Source organism: Canis lupus, chromosome 30 (genome assembly GCF_011100685.1).
Source record: "Canis lupus familiaris isolate Mischka breed German Shepherd chromosome 30, alternate assembly UU_Cfam_GSD_1.0, whole genome shotgun sequence".
Taxonomy (NCBI): domain Eukaryota; kingdom Metazoa; phylum Chordata; class Mammalia; order Carnivora; family Canidae; genus Canis; species Canis lupus.
The window spans coordinates 24,301,684-24,328,599 of record NC_049251.1 but is presented as its reverse complement, the minus strand read 5'-3'; the positions used below and the strand labels follow the sequence as shown (position 1 = coordinate 24,328,599).

The 26,916-nt window shown below is 36.7% G+C and overlaps 1 protein-coding gene across 8 annotated transcripts in view; it reads right to left on the bottom strand.

Annotated features, from left to right (window-relative positions):
* RNF111 (ring finger protein 111) overlaps positions 1–26,916 on the bottom strand; it is a 95,460-nt gene that overhangs the window by 21,392 nt on the left and 47,152 nt on the right. For all 8 annotated transcript variants that reach the window (XM_038580558.1, XM_038580560.1, XM_038580559.1 and 5 more), the window contains 4 exons: positions 17,136–17,262; positions 12,476–12,639; positions 8,480–8,674; positions 312–631 (listed from right to left, as the gene is read on the bottom strand). In XM_038580558.1, coding sequence (XP_038436486.1) covers positions 312–631; positions 8,480–8,674; positions 12,476–12,639; positions 17,136–17,262 — 806 coding nt within the window. The remainder of the gene's footprint in view (positions 1–311; positions 632–8,479; positions 8,675–12,475; positions 12,640–17,135; positions 17,263–26,916) is intronic.

The following is a 26,916-nucleotide window of genomic DNA, read 5'->3' as shown; positions in this document are numbered from 1 at the left end:
AGATCAGATTCACCTGTATTTAACTAAAAACCCCAAAAAACATTTCAGAATTTTAAAAAAGTATCACTTCTAATTTTCTACATCCCAGGCCCTCTCAATTAGTTGCAATAATTTAGACCATCAGAAAATCCTAGAGACTTAATAAAAAAAAAGAAACACAGACCACTAAATTGGGCCACTTTTGCAAGGGCAACATATTTATATTTAGTGTATAAAATTCATCCTGAAGGTTGTTTTTCTTTTTCCTCCTGGAAAAAAAGCACAGTTTTTACAAATTAAAAAAAAAGAAGACCTCATCAAATTCCACATACCTGGTCATGATAGCTGGTAGCAGAACTGCTGTTGGCTCCACAAGGTGCTTGTACTTGTGGAGGTCTTTCCACAGGGCAAGCAGGATCACTAAAGGAGGGAGAAACTGGGACAGCCGGGTGGGGGGTATGATGGTGGTGGTGATGATGCTGAAAATGGTGGCCATGCTGCTGAAAGCAACCTGCATGTGGATGTCCTAATGCATGGTGATTCTGTGATGACCCTCCACATGGTGAGTGCTGGGGACAGCAGGAAGGTAATCTTGGCATTGCAGGAGGGCCAGTTTCTGTTACAGCATTAGAGGCAGTTCTCCTTGAGTCATCTTGAAACAAAAATGCACAGAACAATCAAATGATCAAATATCACTCTGTAAAACATAGGTACTGTATATAAATTAAGCAAATAAAGAATTGATTAAATTTAATCAATTGAATAAATTCAAATCTCTGTAAAGAAGAATGTGATAGCACCACATTCTTAACATGCATATGACATAATTTTGGGCAGTAATCTTCACTAGGATTTTTCTGAAAGCATAAATCCTTCAGGAGGCTCACCTTTACCATGATGGTATGTGGGGCGGGGGGTGTGTGTGTGAGTTTTATTTATATAAGTAATCTCTACACCCAGCATGGGGCTCGAACTTATGACCCAGAGATCAAGAGTTGGATGCTCTTCCAACAGAGCCAGTCAGGTGCCACTACCATGATGTTTAAATATGACAAGAGATAGCCTTTTCCTAGGTCATAATAAACAATAAACTTTAAACTGAATTTTTAAAAATTCTAGTATGTCACGTGAGTCCTTATTTGCAACAAAGATTCTTCTGAGTCCATGAACTCTCTAACACCATAAATCATTTCTATGAAATAATGACTATGTGTTTCTTAAAAATCCTATCTTCTTAAGACATAACCACCCAACTCAGAGAGGTCTTGCTAAGTCTCACTAACCTGACATCCTTTCCCTTCCTCTGCCCTCCAAACTCAGACTTGAAAGAATAGAACAATAAAACTCTAATTTGTGAAAAATTAAAGGTATCTCATAATAATCTAGTGAACTAGAGTTGAAGAATAGGAAAGGCATGGAGTCAGATGTGCTTGAGTTTAGTCCTAAGCCTGTGTAATCCTGAGCAATGTGACTTAGAAAAGTTATTTGACCTCTTTCTTACTGTTAAATGGAACAATAATCATCTTGCATGATTGTTTTTGGAAAAGATGATTCTGTAGGTATGAATCATCTGAGTCTTGGTTATGCTCTCTGCCATATGCCCAGTTATTCTGAAGGCATGCTCTTCCATGCCAGAAGACCTGCAAAAGCACCCCAAGAAGGTCTACCTCAGGGCTTCAGACTTATCTAAAAAACAGCATTTTCTCAAGCTGCATATTATGTACAAACTATATAAAACAGATAAAAATGGAGGGAAGCTTGGCTGGCCCAGTCAGAGGACTGTGCGACTCTTGAGCTGGGGGTTGAGTTTGAGCCCCATGTTGGGTTTAGAGATTACTTAAAAATAAAATATTTAAAAATTATTATTATTTTTTTTAATTTAAAATACAAAAATTAAAGAGTAGAGGGGTGCTTGGGTGGTTCAGTCAGTTAAGTGACTGCCTTCAGCTTTCTGCTTGTCCCTCTCTGCCCCTCCGGTCGATCATCGTTGCGTGCACTCATTCTCTCTCTCAAGTAAATAAATTCTTTAAAAAAAATAGAGGAGTGGAGAGCCCAGAGCCCTGTCCTTATTAATTCCTTTCCCCCTTCTGCACCTGACTCCTGAGTCATCTCCTCAGAGCCCTTAGGATTCTAGAGTACCACTCTTCTAGCCCTATTTCTGGAGTAACCAAGACCAGGGAAACTGCTAATATTTGGCTCACAGAACCTAGCCAATCTCTTCTGGCCCAATGTACTGATTAGGAATATACTAGATACTCACAAATAATATAAAAATCCAACCTAAACTGGCTCAAATAATAAAAGGAATTTATAGGCTCACATAAATGAATCTGGGTGGGGTGCTTCAGGCTCTGGTTGATATGTCTGATTGCAGCAAACCTCCCTGTAATTCTCTTGGGTCTGCCCTCCCATACATGTCCTATCCTGCCTTTCCTGATTCTCTTCTGGGCAAGGTCTGTGATCTAAATCCTGTTAAGCAGTATCTCCATACTAAATCTCTGTACATTTTTTTTTCTAAGTTCCTAGTCTGTCCTATTTGGGCTAATTTCTTGTACTCTTTTGTAAAGGTTTTTTTTTTTTTTTTTAAGATTTTATTTATGTATTCATGAGAGACAGAGACAAAGAGAGAGAGAGAGAGAGAGGGAGAAGCAGGTTCCATGCAGGGAGCCCGGCATGGGACTCGATCCCCGGTCTCCAGGATCACGCTCTGGGCTGAAGGCAGCACTAAACCACTGAGCCACCCGGGCTGCCCTTTTGTAAAGGTTCTTAACTTGGAACTAGAATTCAGGAATCTGTGACCTTGGATGGAAAAACAAATCCTAATTTTTACTAATTTCTAACTGCCTCCTGGAATCAGTACTACCTTGTTAGAATCAGTTGAGAGGTTAAATATTACAAGTAACTTGTAACTACAACAACGACAAAGGTGACAAGATGTTTTATTTTTTTAAGCTCTCTCTCTTTTTTTAAGATTTATTTATTTATTTGAGAGAGAGAGTGTGTGTGAGTTGGAGGAGGGGCAGAGGAAATGGGGGGGGGGGGGAGAGAATCTCTAAAAGATTCCTTGCTGAGTGCAGGGCCTGACACGAGGCTCAATCTCACAACCCTAAGATCATGACCTGAGCCAAAATCAAGAGTTAGATACTTGGCCAACTGAGCCACCCAGGCACCCCATGGTGTTTACTTTTAAAAGATAAATTACAGCAGATTTAAAGTCAATTATATAATTATGTCACTTTCATTCCAATTTTATTTTAAAGACTTTATTTATTTAACAGAGAGAGAGAGAGAGAAAGCACACAAGCAAGAAGAGCATCAGGCAAAGGGAGGAGAGAGAGAAGCAGGCTCCCCAAGGAGCAGGCAGCCCAATGCGGAGCTCGATCCCAGAACCCTGGGATCAGGGCTTGAGCTGAAGGCAGGTACTTAACTGACCAAGTGACCCAGGTGTCCCTCCAATTTTCTTAAATAACCTGGACAAAGTTACAACTAGCTTATCAGGAATAGATCATGATTGTCTATCTTAGCTATACTGAATCAAACATTAACTATTTTCCATATGCTGTAATATCTATAGCAATAACTATTACAGTAGCTTTACCTCCAGCAACATTTTCAGGGTTTTATCTCAGCTCCCATGACCAAGTATTGCACAAATGAACATCATTTATTGTGTTACTTCATAAAAAATTATCAGAAACCTCTGGAACACCAAATCCATTCAATGAGTAAGCTAAGTGACCTTCATATAGTTCCTTCCAATTAAAATACTTTATTTTTATAAATCCAGCTATTTGGGGATTATGTATAACTTCAAATTTTAGGAGAGGAGTGTGCAGTCAGAGCAAAAGATGTGTGGACTAGTAAGGCTGTGAACAAAGTGATAGATATGATACTCATTTGTTCAAAAAGAAGTTGTCCTCTTTTTCTTCAAATATTTCTAATACAAAAATCAGAGTGAGAGAAGAGGAAGCATAATGACTACAATATATTTACAGCTGAACACATATTTAAAGGGTCATATCACTAACGATGTGGCTTCAAAAAGAAGACTGACCTTATAGTTCTACTTCTTAGGGTACAGTTTTGGCTTCCAGTTAAATTAATAATATATTTTCCTGGAATGCAGAACCTCTTTGTTGCTTAAACAGGCTGGTAACCCAAAGTAAAGGCAACTGAATTTCCTCTTGTTCGAGAGTGACTGACCAAGGAAACTACCATAAATTAGAAGTGAAATACTAAGATCTGATCAAGCAAATAAAACATTTCCTTTTTATTAAAGTTAGCTCAGAGAGTGTCCACTAAAAATGAAACAATAATAAACCTGCACCAGAGAAATTAATTCCATAGCCCAGTGACATCAAGCTGGTTAAGATACTTTCATTGTGATTCTAGCATGATTATTGAGATGTATTCATTCCTCTGGCAAGCATTACACATAATAATGGTACTGGTAAAGGATCTATTATATAAGGCACTGAAAAATACAGTGGTGAAAAATTAAAGTCCTGCCCTCCACTCCTTTTTAGTAGGCTTCACATACCCAGCCTGGAGCCCAATGGGGGACTTGAACTCAAGATCCTGAACTCATGACCCTGAGATCAAGACCTGAGCTGAGATCAAGAGTCAGATGCTTAATTGACTAAGCCATGCAGGCTCCCTGAAAGTCCTGGCATTTAAAATAACTTATTATGATGTTGTCTGCCTCTGTTGTTTTATCTCTAGCAACTAGAAACAGGCCTGTACAATGTAGGTGGTTTAATAAGCCCTTGCTAAATATAAGTTTACCTCTCAAGGGAAAAGAGGCATGTATGGAGCTAAGTACTATGAAGAGAAAAACTTGATCTTTAATCCTTAAGGAGATCATCATCATCAAATATGGAAACAATTTAAGATATAAATCAACCAGCATTAAAATAGAAGCACTGGGTTCTAAAATAGTATAGAGCAATGTTGTGCCCCAGGGAACATCTGGGGATACCTAGAGGGGAAGTGGTACTACTGGTATTTAGTAGGTAGAGGCCAACAATGCTGCTAAATATCCTACAATGCATGGGGAGCCCCCCATAAAAAGAACTGCATAGCACAAAGACAACAGTGTCAAGACGGAGAAATAAAGGAAGAGTACAGGCTCCAAGCCAGACTTCCTACTTTTGAATACTTGGTTCCACTATCATTTAACCATGGCCAAGTTACTTCACCTATAAAATGAGAAGAGTAATAATAGACTCTGCCTCATAAGTTATTATAAAAAAATAGAGTTAATGTAGATAAATCATGGACCAATATTACGAGCTCAACATAACACAGATGTTAGCTATTATTATCCACTAGAACATTCTGTTAGGGCAGAAAATTTGTTTTCTTTCCAGTGCCTAGAACAGTGCCTGATTTATAGTGTGCAATCAATAAATATTTGAATAAATGAATATATAAGATACCATGCATGCATAAAGTAAAAAGCACATGGAAAAGTCAAGATATATGATGAGCTATTTGGGGTGTTTGGAGTTTGAGGTGGTTGCAGAATGGTCGTCCAACGGAGAGAGGTGTCCAATAGGCAGCTGGATATAAAAATTTAAAACAAAGAGAAGGCTCTAGAAACACAAATGGAAGGTCACTGGCATACTGGCAGTAGTTGAAAACACATGCAGTTATGAGACGGGCTAGTGAGAAAGGATAAGAATAGAGTCCTGGGAGAAAACAAAGATGCGAAGATTACTGCCAGATTTTTTTAACACATTTGTTTTGACAAGAGTCAGAAGAAAGTTAAGGAAGGAGTTTCAGGTATAGAAGACCCATTTAAGGGTACACAGACTTAACACAAATGTACTAATGCACACTAAGGGAATGGAGCAAACAAAGATGCTGAGAAGGTAACTGTTAAAGCAAGGTCAAGGACACAAGAAGGGACAAGAGGTAGAGCATGAATAAAGGGACTGCAAAGGAAAAGAAGGAGTTAAAAGACCAAGAGTAAGGAAAGAAGGGTATAAAAGTTTTCATGGAAGGGTTGGAAGTTATGAATGTTTGAAAACCTCCACTTACTTTTTATTTATTATTATTTTTAATAACTTTTATTCATTTATGATAGTCACACAGAGAGAGAGAGAGAGACAGGCAGAGACATAGAGGGAGAAGCAGGCTCCATGCACCAGGAGTCCGACGTGGGATTCGATCCCGGGTCTCCAGGATTGTGCCCTGGGCCAAAGGCAGGCGCTAAACCGCTGCGCCACCCAGGGATCCCTCCACTTACTTTTTAATTTATTTTTCCCTGGAGGAATCAAAGTCTTGAGGAAAATGAGGGAATTTTGGAATAGCCACTAAGGGGAAGGAAAGGGAATTAACTGAGATACATCACACTACGGTAACTTATTATCAAAAGTCCAAGATCAGATACCATAAACTCACAAGGCACCAATATGCTTGGTTCTGATACCATAAACTCACAAGGCACCAATATGCTTGGTTCTGTAATTTTCATGAGGCCCATCTAAAAACCTAGAGAGGAGTGAAGCTTGATGGCTTGAGTGATTCAAGGTTGGAAATACGCAAGAAGGTACAAAGTAAGGACAGGATATGAAAAAATTAGGAGACTGATGTTCTATAGAGTCTTAGCAAGAAATGAAATCAGCAAAACTGAGTGCCCCTAATGTTGTGTGAGTATCTGCTTCTTTCAGTTTTATAGAGAGGAACAATTTGGCCTGGAACAGGGTTCTCCTACTCTAGAAAAACACAACACAGCCAAGTCTATCCCAAACATAGTCGTCAATATAGGTAATAGTATCATGAGAAAACCATTCAGATAATGAAGTCACTATATATATTAAATGTGAGTTCTAAGCGAACAAGAGACTTAAAAATATAAGAAAATAAAAGCTCTGAAAAAGTCTTGAAGTAAAGTTGGGACTGTGTCACATAAAATGTAGACAAGAATCAGAGTACATAAAGCTACCAGGAAAAAGGAGCGCATGAGAAGAGTTCAAATCTTTGACTCAAATATTATTAACTTTTTTTTTTTTTGAAAGTATTTAACTTCCAGATTCCTTCATTTCTGAAATGGGAAGAGTAATACAACGAGAAAGTTTATAAGGATTAAATGATAATATATAAAAATAACACATAAGACACTCAGTAGGGTACTCGGGAAAGAGCATACATCTGATAAATGAAATAAAAATTAGCACATTTCATTTCTGCTTACTTTTTTCCCCAAAGAATATAGTATTTAAAAGATATCTCTGGGAAAACTCCTTAGATTCTGGATTCTACTCTCAATTTTCTACAACAGCAAGACCTAATCCAGTCACAAGAAGATTTCCTAATCTGCTCAATGTAGGTTATAATGATACTGTTAGAATTAAATACAATACTATTAAAAGTGAAAAATGAAAGAAAGCATAAGGTGGTTTCATTATTAATGGTGATACACTCTATGAGCCACAGGGCCTACAACATCCCAGTCAGTAAATGGTTAGCAAGTTCTTATCTCCGTGCCTTTGTCCAGGTGTGAAAGAAGGGCAGCTTCATGCTCTTAAACAAGTGACAGGAACAAGAACCAGAGATATCACTGCTAACTGAAAGATAATAATCTGAGGTGAGAGCTGAAACACTTAAAACACAGGAGTATATCTTTGTGACTCTGGGTTTCTTTGATATGACACCAAAAGAAACAAAAAAAATTTGAGAAAATGGACATCATCAAACTTTTTAAAAAATACCCATCCTCATTTTCAATTCTTTTGGGGACATACCTAGGAGTGAGACTGTTGGTTATAGGCTAACTATGCTTTAAAGTTTTGAGGAACCGCCAATGTGTTTTTTATAAAGGCTGCAGCACTTTACATTCCCACCAGATGTTCATCAGGGTTCCAATTCCTCTACATTCTTGTCAATACTGGTTATTTTCTGATTTCCTGTTCTTTGGTTTTGGTTTGTTTTTCTGAATAATAGACAACCTGATGAGGATAAAGTGGTTCCACTGTGATTTTGATTTACATTCCTCTAATAACTAATGATGCTGTTTTCATGCATCTTTGTTAGAAAAATACCTATGCAAATTATTTGCCCATTTTTAAACTGGGGTGTCTTTTTATTGTTGAGCTGTGTAAGCTCTTTATATAGTTTGGATAATAGACCTTTACCAAATATATGATTTTCAAGTATTTTTCTCCCACTGTGTAGGCTTTTTCACTTTCTTGATAATGTCTTTTGATGTACAAAAGGTATAAATTTTGATGAAGTTCCATTTATCTATTTTTCTTCTGTTGCTCAGATCTTTAGCCATTTAATTCTCGCTGATCTCTTTCAGTTGAGCTATGATAACTGGGTAATATATAGCACACAAACTCAAATATGAAATTACAGTCTAATTATAAAGAGACTACTTTGTTCATATATGGTTTATTCTAAGAATATGTTCTTGCTAATATAGCTAAAATATTAAAAACAACACTTTTTCTAACAAGAGTAATGAAAAAGAGTCCTCTCCCACTTTATTACATACCTCCTAGAGAAGTACCAGTCATACTATTGCTTGTAAGAGTAGCTGAAGTCTCTGACACTGTGGAGGGTTGGCTACCAGTGACAGCTGAAGCAGTATCAGAGGCCTGCTCAGAGGTAGATGGATTTGAGTTGTTAATGGAAGTGCTTGTGGTTTGTGATTCCATTCTCGCAGAAGTGGTTGGTACTACAGTAGGTTCTAAAAAATACAAAATTTTACTTAGCATTCAAAATAAATTAGGTAATGGGTTATATTTTAACTCAAGGTAACATTTTTGTAATTATTAAAATAAAATTTAAAGATATGAACTCTCTAGTAAGCACAATATACAGTTTTTTTTTTAAAAAAAAAGCTTTCCTAAAGGTAGCCTACACCATTAAGATGACATGCTACTAAAATATGATTACTGCATTTAAAAAAAAATTCAACACATATGCATATTCCAATAATTCAGGTGATTATCACAGTTCTTTTGGGTAACAATATATAAATTTCCTGATCTATCACAAATACGAAAATAAGAAAAGGAAAGTAAAAGTCCCTTTACTGGGGCAGCCCCGGTGGCTTAGCAGTTTAGCACTGCCTTCAGACCGGGATGTGATCTTGGAGACCTGGGATCAAGTCCTGAGTTGGGCTCCCTGCGTGGATCCTGCTTCTCCCTCTGCCTGTGTCTCTGTATCTGTCATGAATAAATAAATAAAATCTTAAAAAAAAAAAAAAAAAGTCCCTTTACTATTTTCATACACATTATCACAGGCTGTCAGACCAGTATTACAAATTACCCTTTCTCTGGGACAGAATGGATTCTAGAGTCAGACTGCTTGGATAAGCAATTCTGATTTCAACAATGATACTACAATCATGGCTAAGTTACTTAACCACTCTGCATTTCCTCATCTGTAGAACTGGGAAAGTACAGAATTTTCTTCACACAATTATTGTTCGGATGAACTGAGGTCATACATATAAAGCACTCTGTATAATAGTTTACATATAGTAACCACTTAAACATTAGCTACGATTTTTTAAACTTTTAATCTTGGGCAGCCAGGGTGGCTCAGCGGTTTAGCACCACCTTCAGCCCAGGGTGTGATCCTGGAGATCCGGGATCGAGTCCCACATCGGGCTCCCTGCATGGAGCCTGCTTCTCCCCCTGACTGTGTCTCTGTCTCTGTCTCTCTCTCTCTGTCTCTCAGGAATAAATAAATAAATAAAATCTTAAAAAAAAAACTTTTAATCTTTTTTACATGCCTTTTTGTATGTTTTCAAAAAATTTTTGCAAATATTAATATTTATCAGTGCTTTCTAATAAAAATTATAATTTCTGTAGAAAGTTAAAGAAATTTCAGGCATACCTTGATTTATATACGAGTTCTACTTTAGACTCTGATTGTAAAATAGTTGTTTAAAAAGTGAGACTAAGTCTGTCCAAAGCATAGTCATACTGATTAGATCAGAAAAGGGATTCATTCTCTTGGGATGCCTGGGTGGCTCAGTGGTTGAGCACCTGCCTTCGGCCCAAGGCACGATCCTGGAGGCCCCGTATCAGTCCCACATCAGGCTCCCTGCATGGAGCCTGCCTATGTCTCTGCTTCTCTTCTCTCTCTCTGTCTCTCATGAATAAATAAATAAAATCTTTATTGGGAAAAAAAAAGGGGGGGATTCTCTTAATGTCATATAGAATGAGAGGACAGGAACCCCCAGGTGGCTTAGCCGTTGAGCATCTGCCTTTGGCTCAGGTGTGATCCCAGGTCTGGGGAATCAAGTCCCATATCAGGCTTCCTGCAAGGAGCCTGCTTCTCCCTCTATGTCTCTGCCTCTCTCTGTCTCTCATGAATAAATAAATAAAATCTTAAAAAAAAAAAAAAAAACAAAAAAAACGAGAGGACAAACTACTGTATACAATGCAGTGTGCTAAGCTGATTCCTGAAATACAAATAGTATCTGTTGATCTACATGGACACTGTACTTTGGATGCTTAAACAAATATATTTCCTTATACATAAAATGGGGAGGGAAGAACCTCTCTTTATTTGCAAATGGTATATTTGTTTCTGAACCTTAGCAGTATTGATATTTTGGGTTCGGTAATTCTTTGCTAGGGATGGGAGTCAGGGTAGGGGCATGGATGTCCTGTGCATTGTAGGATGTTAGCAGCATCCTGGGCCTCTACCCATTAGGTATCAGTAGTACTCTCCCCCAACTATAAAAACCAAAAATATCTATAGATATTTCCAAATGTCTTCAAGGGAACAAAACAGTCACCACTTAAGAACCACTAGTCTAATAATATAGTTAATGTTTTGGACTTATTTTTAATAAGATAGATGCTTTCCACTGAGAGAAACTAGTAGAGACAGGCATCTACTGATTGCTGGAATATTTACAACCTAGTAAAATGTTCTGGTTGAACTAATTCCAATGGTTTAAAAGACTACCCTACCACCTTTTCCTACTTAGTGGCTGGTAGAGGTCACAAGGGAAAACAGTTTAAAGTAGTAATCCCAAATTAATTAACTCTGAGGTATCTCTAATTAATCCCTAATATATTAATCACTGTCTTACAGATAATTTATAGCACTTCAAAATAAAACCTGAGACATAGTTGAATGAAATGCAGACAGTGGGAATAAATTATCTCTTCATAAACATCTTAATTCCAAAGTAGTGATATTCTGAAAGTCATGATCATCCAAGCTGCAAACAATCCATATAAGAGCTGACTGCACAAGGCCTGTAACTCTACGTACCTTATATATACTTTCTCCAACTTATAGCTAACAAATTCATATACAGCTCATCATCTTCCTTTAAGGAAATTATGAATGACCATTTCCTTCTAAGATGTAACTAGTACCTGAAGGTAATTCTCGATACGTAGGAAAATTCACATAGGTATTCACAGATTCATACATGCTGCCACTTTCCTTAATCTCTATTTTCCAACTTCTAGCTTTTTATACATGCTTGGATACAATTATAAGTCAAAAGAAAACAGTAAGGCTGAGCAGCACAAAAGGTACCAGTATTAGAGGATAACATAATATTAAAAGTAACTTTGCCCTTTTTTTTTTACATAGGCTCCACACTAGTCTGTAAAAATAGGGCTTGAACTCATGACAAGGAGTCTGAGACCTGAGCTGAGATCAAGTCATTTGCTTAACCAACTGAGCCATCCAGGCACCCCAAATTATGACATTTCAAATAACATACATTTACCATATAAATTCAAGTTATACTGCTTTTCTGTAACATTTTAAATGTGTCATTTCTCTTTTTCATAGCAAAGTTAAACTATGACAATAATATTATAAATGAAAGAAACAGGTAGGTCTGATGGTAGATCAAGCTACCACTTGTAAAAGTATTCTTTTTTCAGATATCTGGGTGAGTCAGTCAGTTAAGCATCTGCCTTTGGCTCAGGTCATGACCTTGAGGTCCTGAGATCAAGCCCAGCATCAGGCTCTCTGCTCAGTGGGGAGTCTGCCTCTCTCTCTCTCCCTCTGCTCCTATCCCCGTTCATGCTCTCTCTCTCTCAGATAAATCTTTTTTTTAAAAAAAGTACTTTCTCCCTAAGAAAATAACTACTGAGCAATGAAACAACAGAAAGAATTTTAGGCACAATTTACAAACAGGTTTTATATCAACTGAAACATAAGATTAGCATATCCAACAACTTTCCTGTAGTTTAATAATGTTACTAGAAAGTAGCAGTAGGGCTTTCATTTTTAGGAGTTTCTTTTTTTTTTTTTAAGATTTTATTTATTTATTCATGAGAGATACAGAGAGAGAGAGGCAGAGACATAGGTAGAGGGAGAAGCAGCCTCCTCACAGGGAGCTCAATGCAGGACTCGATCCTGGGACCCCAGGATCACGCTGCGAGCCAAAGGCAGATGTTCAACCACTGAGCCATCCAGGTACCCCATTTCTAGGTATTTCAAAGACATCTGATTTTATTAATTCTCTTCATAATTTTATACTGTTACTAATCCAACTTACCATCTTCATCAACAGTAAGGTCCACAACTTCTGCTGCATTTTGCCTCAAGGGTTGTATAACAGTAGAAATCCTACTGCGGTTCCGTGGCTCCTGTGGCCGACTTGTATGAGAATTTGAACCTTGGCTCCAATGAGATCTGGAGTGTCCAAGAGTTGAACGAGACCTTAAATGACATTAATATTAAATTAGTAAATATAAAAAAAGAACAAAAATTTTACTTACTCAAGAAATCATAAGCCTTTCTTATAAAATACATTGTGAAGTTTCTTCTTCAAAGAAATAATGGCAATAGAATTAAAAATTGACTATCAAAGAAAAAAAAAATCACACCTAGTACAATGCCTGGCATTCAATAAAACGTACTGAATGAAGTGTTCAACAACCAACTGACCTATGAATATGAGAAAGGATATTTCAGACAAATCACTGGTATAAAATACAGGTTTCTGTTTCAAGAATGCTGCTCTCTTGGGGCATCTGGGTGGCACAGTCTGTTAGGCATGTGACTCTTGGTTTTGGCTCAAGCCATGATTTCAGGGTTTTAAGACCGGGCCCTGAGACAGGCTCCACATTCACCATGGAGTCTGCTTAAGACTCTTCCCCCTAGCAGTGCCTGGGCAGCTTGGTCAGTTAAGCATCTGATTTTGGTTCAGCTAAATCTCAGGGTCCTGGGATCGAGCCCTGTATCAGGCTCCACATTCTTCCTCTTTCCCCACTTGTACTCTCTCTCTCATATAAATAAAATCTTAAAAATAAAGACTCCTCTCCCTTTGCCCCTCCCCACCATGCACTCTCTCTTTTTAAATTAAATAAATAAATCTAAAAAAAAAAAAAGAATGCTGTTCTCTTCTCAAAGTTATTTTGAATACAACCTGGGTTGTAATATGTATTTATATATTCTTTAATACCTAAAACTATTCACTATAAGCAAAGTAACAAAAATATCAACACCCTAAAGATTAAATAACACCCACATGATCTTCAATGTATAACTGAGATTGGATTTGCAAACCGTTTTGAGAGGCCTAAACAAAGATAAGCTCTTGGTATTGTCCTAAAAATGATTCAAAGCACCCAGAGATTTCCTGTGATCAAGAAAGGTAAGGATAGTTGCAGCTGGTTTATTAGTTTGGTAGTCATAAAAAATATCACTTGTTTGAGCCACTTTATGCTTTTAAAGCATGTAACCACAAACTCCCAACACCTAATACTTATGTCATCATCTTTTATTATGTGTGGGATGCTATATTGCAATAAATTATCTGCAGGTATTTATTTTATTAAAAATTTTTTTTAAGGATTCACTGTAATAATCTGAATGGAGGGTACAGAGGAACATTATATAGAATATGCAGTCCTAAGGATCCAGAAGAAAAATAACTGTTATAGAGAGGTGAGGCTTAGGGCACCTGGGTGGCTCAGTGGGTTAAGCATCTGCCTTTGGCTCAAGTCATGATCCCAGGGCCCAGGGATCAAGCCCCCTGTTAGGCTCCCTGGTTAATAAATAAATAAAATCTTTAAAAATATATAAAGAGAAAGGTGGGGCTTATGAAGTTGGTTTTTCCTCTTGCCCAAACTGAACATAAAACTGCTTAGAAGCATATTATGTAGGGGTGCCCGGCTGGCTCAGTTGGAAAAACATGCGACTCTCAATCTTGGGGTGGTGAGTTCGAGCCCCACATGAGGTGTAGAGATTACTAAAAAAAATTAACTTCAAGGATAAAAAAAAAAAGCTTATTGTCAGAATGTATGAAAAGAGTGAACCAGGTCCATTAATATGCAGTTATTAGGGATGTGAGCTTAACCACTCAGAAAAGAACTAGGCTGAAAATGATCAACAATTGTAGAGCCTAAGAACTTAGAAAGAAGCTCAAATTCTAAAATGAAATTCTCAAGTAAATAGGGGTAAAAAGGTTCATTCCAGAGACACAGAAAAAAATAAAAACACTGCATTCCAGCAAGAATTGTGTAGATCAAGGCATGATGGTAAACAAATGTCTCAGGATGAAATGGTTTTGGTGAGGAGAGAGATCACTATTTAAAATTCTTGAGAAACTAAGAGTGTTTAGTGAGACTGAATAGTCTTATTATTTCTGGGAGGCTCTTAATAGCTGCACAAAGTTCCAGGTCCACTTTGCAGTTTATGAAACCTTCAAGGATGTCATAACTCCAAATATTATACTGTATGAAGCACCAGTAAAAAACCTGATGTATGAGCAACAGTTTCACACAGGCCTTAGCTGTTCCTATGATTAGTAGCAACTGTCAAATCCTGAAACTAAAGGATCTAAAACACAGATGTATTCTCCCTTTTTGCTGAAAAGATTTTATTTTTAAGCAATTTCAACATCCAATGTGGAGCTCAAACCCACAACCCTGAGATCAAAGTCACAACACTCCACTGACTGAGCCAGCCAGGTGCCCCTGGATACATTCCCTCTTAGAGATGAAAAGCCAAGAGCCAGCCAAACAGTGACAAAAGTTAATATCCCCTGTAACAATAAGGAAAATAAATATAGGTCATGAGCACTGTGTGTTATGTCCAAGATCACTATCCATTACTATGGTAAATGAATCTGCTTGAACATTAAGCACCTCCCTGACAAAAAAGATCTCCTGTTCTACTAAGACAGATCTTTCATTTCAGCAATCATTATTGCTCATAAAAACTGAGTCAGTCTTGTACCAAGCACTATGCACAGTCACAGGGTAACTGTGGCACCTACCATGGAGTATCAATTTCCTCAGAGCCTAGGAAAATCATTTAAAATTTATTTTTTTAAAGTATTTTTTTAAGATTTTATTTATTTATTCTTGAGAGACAGAGAGAGAGAGAGAGAGAGAGGCAGAGACACAGGCAGAGGGAGGAGCAGGCTCCATGTAGGGAGCCCAACATGGGACTTGATCCCAGGTCTCCAGAATCACATCCTGGGCTGAAGGCGGCACTAAACCACTGAGTCACCCGGGCTGCCCCTAAAATTTAAAACAGATACATCACGGAGTGTTCTCTTCCATGCCACTACAAATTGCACTCCAATGGGAAAGTACAAATGGAGAAGCACATACTAGGTATGTTTATAACACGCTTCCAAAAAAATTTTTTTAAAATAAATAACACAAATTAAAACACAATGAGTAAATGTATTTCTAAATTCATTTCAACACAAAAATTAAGGTTCATCCATGGATTAGTTTGGTATACCAGATGGAATAAAGGAATACATCATTGCTTCTCTCACCAATATTTGTAATCATGTAAAGCACAAGATGAATACTGTTAGGGGCTTTTTTCCCATCCTTTCTTTCTTTTTTTTTTGGTCCCAAGAGGTCAATCTGTTAGGGATTCCCCCCCCCCCATTCTTCCCCTCCCCCCATAAAAAGGCAATCTCATTTCCAGTTATTTATCAAAAGAAATGTCAATTTTTCATTCATTTTTTAGTATAGGGCTTAGATGAAATTACTGAGTGAAGGTCAATAAAATTGCAAAAATATGTTACATAGTAGGTTGCCCTACTATAATAGCAAAAACTTTGCTGGTATTGAGATCTTTTTTTTTCCGTTAAATTTTTTTTTATTTATTCATTTGAGAGTGAGCCAGCTAAAGCACAAGGGGGTGGGGGGCTGAGGGAGAGGGAGAGGGAGAGGGAGAGGGAGAGGGAGAGGGAGAGGGAGAAGCAGACTCTTTGCTGAGTGGGAAGCCCAAAGCAAGGCCCAATCCCAGGACTTCGGGATCATGACCTTAACTGAAAGGCAAATATTTAGCTGAATGAGTCACCCAGGCGCCCCTCAACGAGATCTTGAAACAGATTATAACAACAAAAAAATACTTCAACATCAATATTAATATTTTCAACACTTTTTAATACCATCCAAAATTTATTTATATATATATATATTTTTTTTTAATTTTTATTTATTTATGATAGTCACACAGAGAGAGAGAGAGAGAGAGATGCAGAGACAGGCAGAGGGAGAAGCAGGCTCCATGCACCGGGAGCCCGACGTGGGATTTGATCCCGGGTCTCCAGGATCGCGCCCTGGGCCAAAGGCAGACGCCAAACCACTGCGCCACCCAGGGATCCCCAAAATTTATATTTTATTCACATCTAAATTTCAAAGAAGTTCATGAACTTTCTGAATCATACAACAAAATTCTGTAAAGCACTAAGTAAAATTACTGTTTATCTACAGCAATAACTCTTAACTCTCACTGTATACTTGCAGTGCTTAAAAAATACCAAGCCCCAAGATTCTGGTTTTGCTCATCTGGGATATGATCCAGGGAACAATTTTATCTACTGTATAATCTTCCCAGGTGAGTCTAATGCAACCTGGTTTGAAAACCACTAATGTATGTGCTCAAATGAGGTATCAAAAAAAAAAAAAAAAGTAAAAGAGGGATGCCTAGGTGGCTCAGTGGTTGAACATCTATCTGGCCTTTGGCTCAAGGCATGATCCTGAGAGTCCAGGATCAAGTCCCACACTGGGCTCCCTGCAGGGAAGCCTGCTTCTCCCTCTGCCTCTCTATGTCTTTAATGAATAAATAAATAAAATCTTTTAAAAAAAGAAAGATAAAAGAATGCAAATATCTGCAGCACAAGTATGTTTAAATATTTATATTTAAAACTTCACATATACAACTAGGAATTAGAATCATACCGATAGCTTTCTCCGACTGTTACAATCTCCACCTCACTGTCAGTTGAGGTAACATTAATTTCTTCATTGGCAGTGACTTGGGGAGTGGAGGAAGCTTCTATCACCACAACATCTTCATCAATACTTCCTGGAAATAGAAAGGAAAAACATTTTAAACTAACTGACAAAAAAAACTTTTTACTTTGAAGGCTGTGAAATTCATTATAAAAGTAAAAATCTTACCTGTCGAAAGTTCTTTCAAAAACAGGGCTAAACACACATAGTGAAAAGAGTACTTACTTTCTTAATCTGTCTTCATGTTTATTTCCTCAAAAATCATAAGATTTTTGTTTGTTCTTTACAACATACAGTGGTCTCTATATCAATTTGTATGGTCTTATACAGAATTATTAATCCTGTAGTATCTAAAGGTACCAAAATCTTATATATTTATATTCCATAATAAGTCTTTAATATCTAAAATAAAGATATTACATATGCTGTATGTTTTACTTAAAATAGCTTAGGGTTTTTGTTGTTAAACAAGATATGGTATTCTTTTTAAAAATATAGTTTTTGGTTTTAAGCTATGAAATCTGTCATGTTTTGTATATTTTATTTTTTTTTTAAGATTTTATTTATTTATTCATGAGAGACACAGAGAGAGGCAGAGAGACAGGCAGAGGGAGAAGCAGGCTCCCTGCAGGAGCCCGATGAGGGACTCAATCCCAGAACCCCAGGATCACGACCTGAGCCAACGGCAGACATCCAACCACTGAGCCACCCAGGCGCCCCAGTTCCTTTCTAAATTATTCTAAGTTTGGAAAGGGCATCCTTATTTGGAAGACAGATACATATATTTAGTTCAATGTGTTTCCTTAATTATTTACTTCATGGAGAACAATTTTTGTTTATGGAATTAGGTAAGATTATAAATAGAATCTGACCCTGTCTCTACATGACTAGCTATTCCCAAACCATTTACTGAAAAATCCTTTCTGTGACCCATTAAATTTTGATAACTCTCTTAAGTATCACTGAATGTTTTAGGTTATATTTTAATGCCATCACTTCATCCCCTTTGACAAGAATTCTTATATCAGGATAATTCTATTTTCTTAAACAGCTTCTCTGAGGTGTAACTTTCATAGTTTAAAATTCACATTTTGTCTTGAGAAGGTATTGTACACCCATGCTCTTAGCCAATAGGTGAAAACAACACAAATGTCCATCAAAGGATGGGAAAACAAAATATTGTATATTCATACAATATTATTCAGCCTTTAAAAGGAAAGAACTCCTGTCACATGGACCAACATGAACAAATCTTCAGGACATTATGCTAGAAGTAAAATAAGCCAGTCATATTAAAATACTATATATGATTCCACTTACATGTGGCTCTAAAGCAGTCAAATTCATAAACAAAATAGAGTGGTGGCTACTAGGGCTGAGGGGAGAGGGAAAAAGGAATTATTTGATGAGTATAGAGTTTCAAACTGCAAGAGGAAAAAGTTCTGAAGATCTATTTCACAACAATGTGGATATACTTAATACTACTAAAATGTACACTAAAATGGCTAAATAAGATGGTTAAAAAAAGTCATATTCCATTTCTTCTCTTGCTGTATTTTTCACAAATCAGGTACTAAATAAATGTCTTTTTAATCTTTTTAAAAACATTCTTCTCTGTCCATTACTATTAGAAGTCTGCCAAGAACTTACAAGTCATGTTTTTGATAAGAATTTTCCCACATGAATACCAAGAGCCAAATATTTCATCCATTTTAAGTGCACATTTCACTAGTTTTAGTAAGTTTACAGAATACAACTATCATCTCAATCCAATTTTAGAACATTTCCAACACCCTCACAAGATTGTGTGCCCTGTTTCAGTCAGCCCTCAACCCTCCACACATTCCTACACTTCTACAACTGACCTGTGTTTTGTCATTACGGATTGATTGGTTTGTATTTTCTAGAGTTCTATATAAATATAGAATTATACATTACTTATACTTTTGTGTCTCGCCTTTTTCATTCAGTGAAATACTCATTCATGATATTTATTTAACTGTATCAATAATTCACTCTTTTTTATTATTGAGTGATATCCTACCATATGAATATATCACAATTTGTTTATCCTTATTTCTGTCAATGGACGTCTGGATTTTTCTCATTTTCAGCTAGTATGAATAAAGCTGCTATGAACATTAATCTGCTTCAGTTTTTCTCTCTCCCTCTCCCTCTGTCCCCCCAGGAGAAAATCTCCAGCCAACTTACCACTGAGCGAGGAGCCCGACTCAGGGCTCGATCTCACAACTCTGAGGATCATGACCTGAGCCAATATCAAGAGTCAGATGTTCAACCAACTGAACCACCCAGGCTCCCCAACTTTTCATTTTCTTAATGCTGTCTTCTGAAGCATAAAAGTCTTTAATTTTGATGAAATCCAAATTAGCAATTTCTCTTATGCATGATGCTTTTGGTGACATATTTAAAATATCTCTGCCTAACAGAAAGTCACTGAAAATTTTTCCTATGTTTCTTCTAGAAGTTGTATAGTTTAGCTCTTACATTTAGGTCTATGTTAATTTTTGTGTCTAACATGACATAAAAGATTAAGTTGGGCAGCCCCGGTGGCGCAGCGGTTTAGCGCTGCCTGCAGCCCGGGGTTTGATCCTGGGGACCCCGGATCGAGTCCCACATCAGGCTCTCTGCATGGAGCTTGCTTCTCCCTCTGCCTGTGCCTGTGCCTGTGCCTCTCTCTCTCTCTCTGTGTGTGTCTCTATGAATAAATAAATAAAATCATTAAAAAAAAAAAAGATTAAGTTAATCTCTTTTGCATGTGGATCTACAACTGTCCCAGTAACATTTGTTGTAAAGACTAGAATAATTCTATTTTGATATCTAGTAGATTCAGGTTTTCCTAATTCTTAGGATTATAAAATTAAGGGAAAAGGAAAATTCTTGAGATTTGAAATGAACCGGCATTAAGCAACACTAATGAAGTCCGGACATCTTTAATAATATATATGTTTTCTCATCTAAGAATATATTTTGCGATCTACCAGTATTATCTTTTATAAATCTCTAGAAAACTTGTAGGTTTGGTCTGATTATAAATGCTAATAAAAGGGGCACGTGGGTGGCTCAGTTGGTTAAGCATCTGCCTTCAGCTCAGGTTGTGATCTCAAGGTCATGGGATTGAGTCCCACATCAGGCTCCCTGCTTACTGGGAAGTCTGTTTCTCCCTCTCCTTCTGCCACTCCCCCCCCCCCCCCCCCCCCCCGCGCTGGTGCACACTCTCTCTCTCTCTCAAATAAATAAAAAAAAATTTTTAAATAAATAAATGCTAATAAAGCTATATAATTTTCTTAATAGACATCAAATATACTCCTATTAAGATTATTCTTAGAGACTTTATTCTCTTTGTTGCTCTTACAAATGAGATCCATTTATTCTTATTATCTCCTAGTATGTATGTCATTGATATTGTATATTCATTTTTATCCACCCCTGACTGAACTCTTGTTTACCACAATGACAACAATGATTCAACTTTCCTGTCACAACGGAGTTTATGCAATCTATTCCTTTACCCAAAGTGCCATTCCTTGGAAATTTCAAATTTCATCTCTAATACATCTATACGTCATCAAACGTGCACTATTTCAAAAGCTGGGTAGTATCTGGAGGAGATATAAGCCCATGACAAAGATCTATGATGTACTCTCTGATACTTCAAAGAGGAGAAGAGAGCAGGCACTGGCAAATCAGTGTCAATGAAAGATGATCTGATTTGGAGAAAGTTATTTCTGAAGTAGTTTCTAAGTTCTAAAAACTACACACACACAGACATATTGAAGTAAAATGTATTTTTAACAGCCTAAATATATCTTATAGGCAGAGAAAAAATAGCACTTGAGTGTCTATTTAAAATAATATCCTAGATTCCATTTCCAAATTACTTTTCCAATTCTTCCTCCATAATCATGCACATGATGCAGCTGAAGGCAGAAATACAAAAGAAATTGTATATTGAAAACTAAAAGCATTATACATAGAAATAAAACATGGATTTTTAAAATACTTTTCTTATTTTAACCCATCAACTGGACATTACCATTCTACATGAGAAAAAGCTACACCTGCATATAAACTTTTATTAGTGATTTCTCTCTATATATTGTGTACATGAAATTTCCTTAAGGTCTGTAAAAAAAAAAAAACCCAAACATTATAAACATCTTATAAAACAATCAAGTCTAACATAAATGTAACCTTCTGAAGTTCCACTGATAAGTGATAAAAAGCTAGGTTTTCTAATGTATTAAAATTCAACTTACATAATTTTTTATGACTACGGATTGTGTAACTAAAGGTTATATAAGTAACTGATACACTTACTCTATTGCTTAAGTATCATTTTTCTAAAAAGGAACTTTATAAGCATAACTTGATACAGTTAATACCTGTAACTAAATAATAATCACAACAGGCATGATATGGGCATCTGTAACCTAGTGTTTTTTCTGGAATGACAATTACTTAAAACAAAATTTAAAGGAAACATTCCTAAAAGTATGAAGTTAAACCTCAATACTACTGAAAATCAGGAGAATAGGTCATTTCTTACTGGACTAATTTTATTTTTACACACTCTCTTACATTTAGAAATATTAAAGGATAAGTAACGTGAGTATAGCCAAAACATTAGAATGGTAGGACCCTAGGTGATTTTAACTATTTCTTTTAAGATACCTATGCTGCTTGTACCTTTTAGAACATCATGAGGAAAAGGGAAAAAAAAAATGATGAAAAAGGAACTTTACAAGCATGAGAAATAACAGGTAACAGCCTGGAAAGAATTAGGTACTTTAATACAGATCACAGAAATAATGGCTTCTCTGACAGAATTCTTCATGAGCTCAACAACCACTTCTATTCCCTAATAAGAGATCACAGATTCTCTTGGCAGCATCTGTAAGATATATCAGACACTACAATCATAGATTACCTTGGTCCCTCTTTGTTAAGTCTGGCATGATGCTAATAATGAAAACAGCTTCTAATTCATAGGCATATACTTTGTGTCATATGCAATATTTTGTGTGTCTAACTCCATCAAGAAACTGACACTTAAGGATCCCTGGGTGGCGCAGCGGTTTGGCTGCGTCGGGCTTCCGGTGCCTGGAGCCTGCTTCTCCCTCTGCCTGTGTCTCTGCCTCTCTCTCTCTCTCTCTCTCTCTGTATAACTATCATAAAAAAAAAAATTTAAAAAATTAAAAAAAAAAAGAAACGGACACTTAGCAAATTTAAATGACTTGTCATATAGTAAGCAATTCTCTCTAAATTCAAACCTAATTTTAATTCTAAAGTTCATACTCTTTACATAAACTATATCAGAGTGCCGTTAAGTACCCAACATGTTGGTGCTAGTTACTATCAAAAGCAGAATCTTCCTGCTACCAGCTGCTTTTGCTACTGCTCTTGTCTTTTGCAGTAACTAACTTATTGAAGTTGTAGCAGCTCTGACTCGTCTTTAGGATTCTTCTGTTGGGTATCTATCCAACTGAAATAAAAATATATATATCTGCAAAGATTTGTATTTAAATGTTCACAGTAGCATTATTAACAAGAGCCAAATACTGGAAACAATTCAATGTCAATCACTGACAAATGGGTAAACAAAATGTGGTATATCCATATAATGAAATACTATAAAAGAACTAAATAGTAAACAGACACTAATTACTGATACCTGCATGGATGAACCTCAAAAACTTAATGTAAACTTAATGAAAAAAGCCAGACACAAAAGATCACACATATATTATATTTAAATGAAATGTCCAAAGAGGGGGGCGGGGAACCTGTCCAGAAAAGGCAAATCCTTAGAGACAGCAATAGATTAGGTTGTGGGGGACTGAGGGTTAGGATGGGGATTAAACTACAAATAAGCAGGAGATATCTCTTGGGATTAATGGAAATGTTCTAAAACTGTATTGTGGTAATGGCTGTACAACTCTAAGTTTACTAAAAATCACTGAATCATACACTTAAAATGAACTTTATGGTAGGTAAATTATACCTCAATGAAGCTGTTTTCTTTAAAAAAAAAAAAAAAAAAAAAAAAGCTGTAACATATAAAACATTCCCTGCCAGATATAAAACTAGACTTCAACAAATGAAAAGACATACCATATTCTGGAAAAGGAACGCCCAACAACATACTAAATATGTCAGGTACCGTAATTTAGCAACAAATATAATCCCAATATGAATACCATTCTCCCCACTACCACTATCCTCAGATTAACAAGCTGACTGTAACTTCACTTAGAAAAACAGGCAAAAATAACAAAAAAATATAAAAGTGTATAATTAAACAGTGTACTTTTAGTGTATGCATAGACAGATCAATGGAACATAATGAAAACTCCATAAAAAAGTCCAAATGCCTACGGAAACTTAACATAAGATGGCATCTCAAGTTAATAGGAAAAAAAATTAATGATTTGTTTTGGGACAATTGGATAGCCACATTTTTAAAAAATGGATCCACTCTTCATACTACACATGAAGATAAACATCAAATAGATGTGTACTTTAAATGTAAAAAGAAAGAAAGAAAAAGAAAAAAGAAAAGAAAAAGTAAATAATGAAAGGGCTCAGGGGAAAATGGGTTATTTCTCTTATAAACTTGAAATGGGAAAAGCTTTCCTAATTATGATTCAAAACCCAAAACAGTAAAGATAAAGGTAAATAAATGTGACTAACCAAGAAAAAAAAAAAAAAGAAAAGAAAAAAGATTTGGCATGGTGAAAAAGTGTAACAAAGTCAAAGGACTAACGATAAATTTGGGGGAAATGTGTTAATATATAGGATTTATGTCCCAAGTACATACAAGCATCTGAAAATGGATGGAAGAATGAAGACCAACATCCTGATTAAAAAAAGAAAAAAAAAAAAACACGCAAAAGGTATGAGCAGACTGATCATGAGAAATAGAATGACCTTTAAAAATATGAAAAGGGGTGCTTGGGTGGCTTAGTCAGTTAAGTGTCCAACTCTTGATTTTGGCTTAGGCCATGATTCCTGGGTTGTGGACTATACCCCTGCATTGGGCTGGCTCCATGATCAGCAGAGTCTCCTTGGGATTCTCTCTCTCCCTCTTCCTCTGCCCCTCAACCTGCTCACACACCCTCTCTCTCTAAAATAAATAAATAAAATCTTTTGAAAAAATAAAAAATAAACATGAGAGATATGCAACATTACTTATCTAAAAATTAAAAATAGGGATCCCTGGGTGGTGCAGCGGTTTGGCGCCTGCCTTTGGCCCAGGGCGCGATCCTGGAGACCCGCGATTGAATCCCACATCGAGCTCCCGGTGCATGGAGCCTGCTTCTCCCTCTGCCTATGTCTCTGCCTCTCTCTCTCTCTCTCTCTCTCTGTGTGACTATCATAAATAAATAAATAAAAATTTAAAAATAAATAAATAAATAAAAATTAAAAATATACTGACATACTATTTCTTACCTATCAGATGGAGCAAAAAACCTAAAATTTGACAATAAACTCTTAGAAAGGCTTTGGGAAAACAGGCACTCTCCAATACTGCTGGTGGGCATCATAAATGGCTATGATCCCCACAGAGAGAAATTTGGCCATATTTTTAAAATAATATATTCATTTATCTTTGGCCCAACAATCCTCTCCTAAAATTCTATTCCAAAACTATGATTAGGCAAAAAATATTAAATAACATATACAAAAAGCTATTCATTGCAGTGCTGTTCCTAACAGCAAAAAGCTGCAAACTATTCATCAACAGATTCAACAACCTTTGGTATAACTATACAATGGAGTACTACAAAGCTGTAAAAAAAAATAAGAGGAATGAAAAGCAATGAAGTGTGTGTGTATCCTTTATATCACACACATACACACACACACACACACACATATACACACACACACTTTTATTCCTCTATAATCTCTATACCCTAACAATTATATATATTGTTAGGTGAAAAATCAAGAGACATTTTAAGAGAAGGATAGAATACTATGAATATTGTTTTTATTTCTGAACAGGAAAAAAAATAGAGTAACAAACCAAAATTTAAAAGTAATGAAAATACAAGACACCAGGGTGGTTTAATCAGTTAAGCATCCAATTTTTTATTTCGGCTCAGGCTATGATCTCAGGGTCATGAGACTGAGCCCCAGGTCAGGTTCCATTCTGAGCCCACTCTTGAGTCTGCTCAAGATTCTCTCCCTCTGCTCCTCCTCTGCTCTCTCTCTCTCAAAAAAAAAAAAAAAAAAAAAAAAAGTAATGAGGGAGAGAAAGATCGGAAGAGGAGCAGAGGTAAAAAACTAGAGCTCACTGAATATATTCTTGCCTAAAAGTTTTGACTTTGGAACCAGGTAAATGTTTTACATAATTAAAAATTTTACCAAATCCCCTAAAAGAAGAAAAATCATGACACAACAATGAAAAAGATGAACCTAAACATGTATTAAATTGGTGGCATGTAAGTGCCTGGGTGGCTCAGTCAGTTAAGCATCTGCCTTAGGCTCAGGTCATGATCCCAGGGTCCTGGGATAGAGCGCCACACTGGGGTCCTTGATCAACAGGGAGCCTGCTTTACCCTCTCCTCGATGCCACTTCCCCTGCTTGTGCTAATAGTTGTATAAGAGACTATCTTGTCAGAGATCACTGGGGTGGTATCAAAAGGACATAAACTCAATCTGAAGATGCTCCACAGGCCACAGATGAAACTGAGTATCAAAAAAATAAAAAGGGGAATCCCTGGGTGGCTCAGCGGTTGAGCACCTGCCTTTGGCCTGGGGCTTGATTCTGAAGTCCTGGGATCAAGTCCCACGTTGGGCTCACTGCATGGAGCCTGCTTCTTCCTCTGCCTGTGTCTCTACCTCTCTCTCTCTGTCTCTCATGAATAAATAAAATCTTTTTAAAAATAATAAATAAATAAATAAATAAATAAATAAATAAATAAATAAATAAATAAATAAAAAAAAGATTGAACTATACCAACTGCACTAAAACCCATGAGTTAGGGACACCTGGGGGCTCAGCGGTAGAGCCTCTGCCTTCGGGCTGGGGCGTGATCCTGGAGTTCCGGAATCAAGTCCCACAACGGGGTCCCTGCATTGGAGCCTGCTTCTCTCTCTTCCTCTCTCTGTGTCTCTCATGAATAAATAAATAGAATCTTTAAAAAGAAAAGACCAAAAACAAAAAAACAAAAAAAACTATGAGTTCAAAATGATATCTGAAAATGAAAAATCATCTTTGGATATTGCAAGAGTACTGATTCATTTTGAAAAGTCAAGCATTCATCTTGCCTTTCCTATATGGACTGCATTTCCGAGTAACCAATTAGTTAAGAATTCTTTGTAGAAGAATCTCCGTTAATAAATGTAAACAGAAAAAAAATAAATAGAAAAAAAATAAATGTAAACAGAATGACAATCAGAAAGTCAACATTTTGCAACCCCTAATGAAATAATGGATCCGGGGGATCCCTGGGTGGCTCAGTGGTTTAGCGCCTGCCTTTGGCCCAGGGTGTGATCCTGGAGTCCCGGGATAGAGTCTGTGTTGGGCTCCCTGCATGGAGCTTGCTTCTTTCTCCCTCTCTCTCTGCCTGTGTCTCTGCCCCTGCCCCTCTCTTTCTCTGTGTCTCTCATGAATAAATAAAACCTTAAAAGAAAAAAAAGAAAGAAAGAAAGAAAAGAAATAATGGATCCAGACAAGATCATCAAAGCTGTTGCTAAT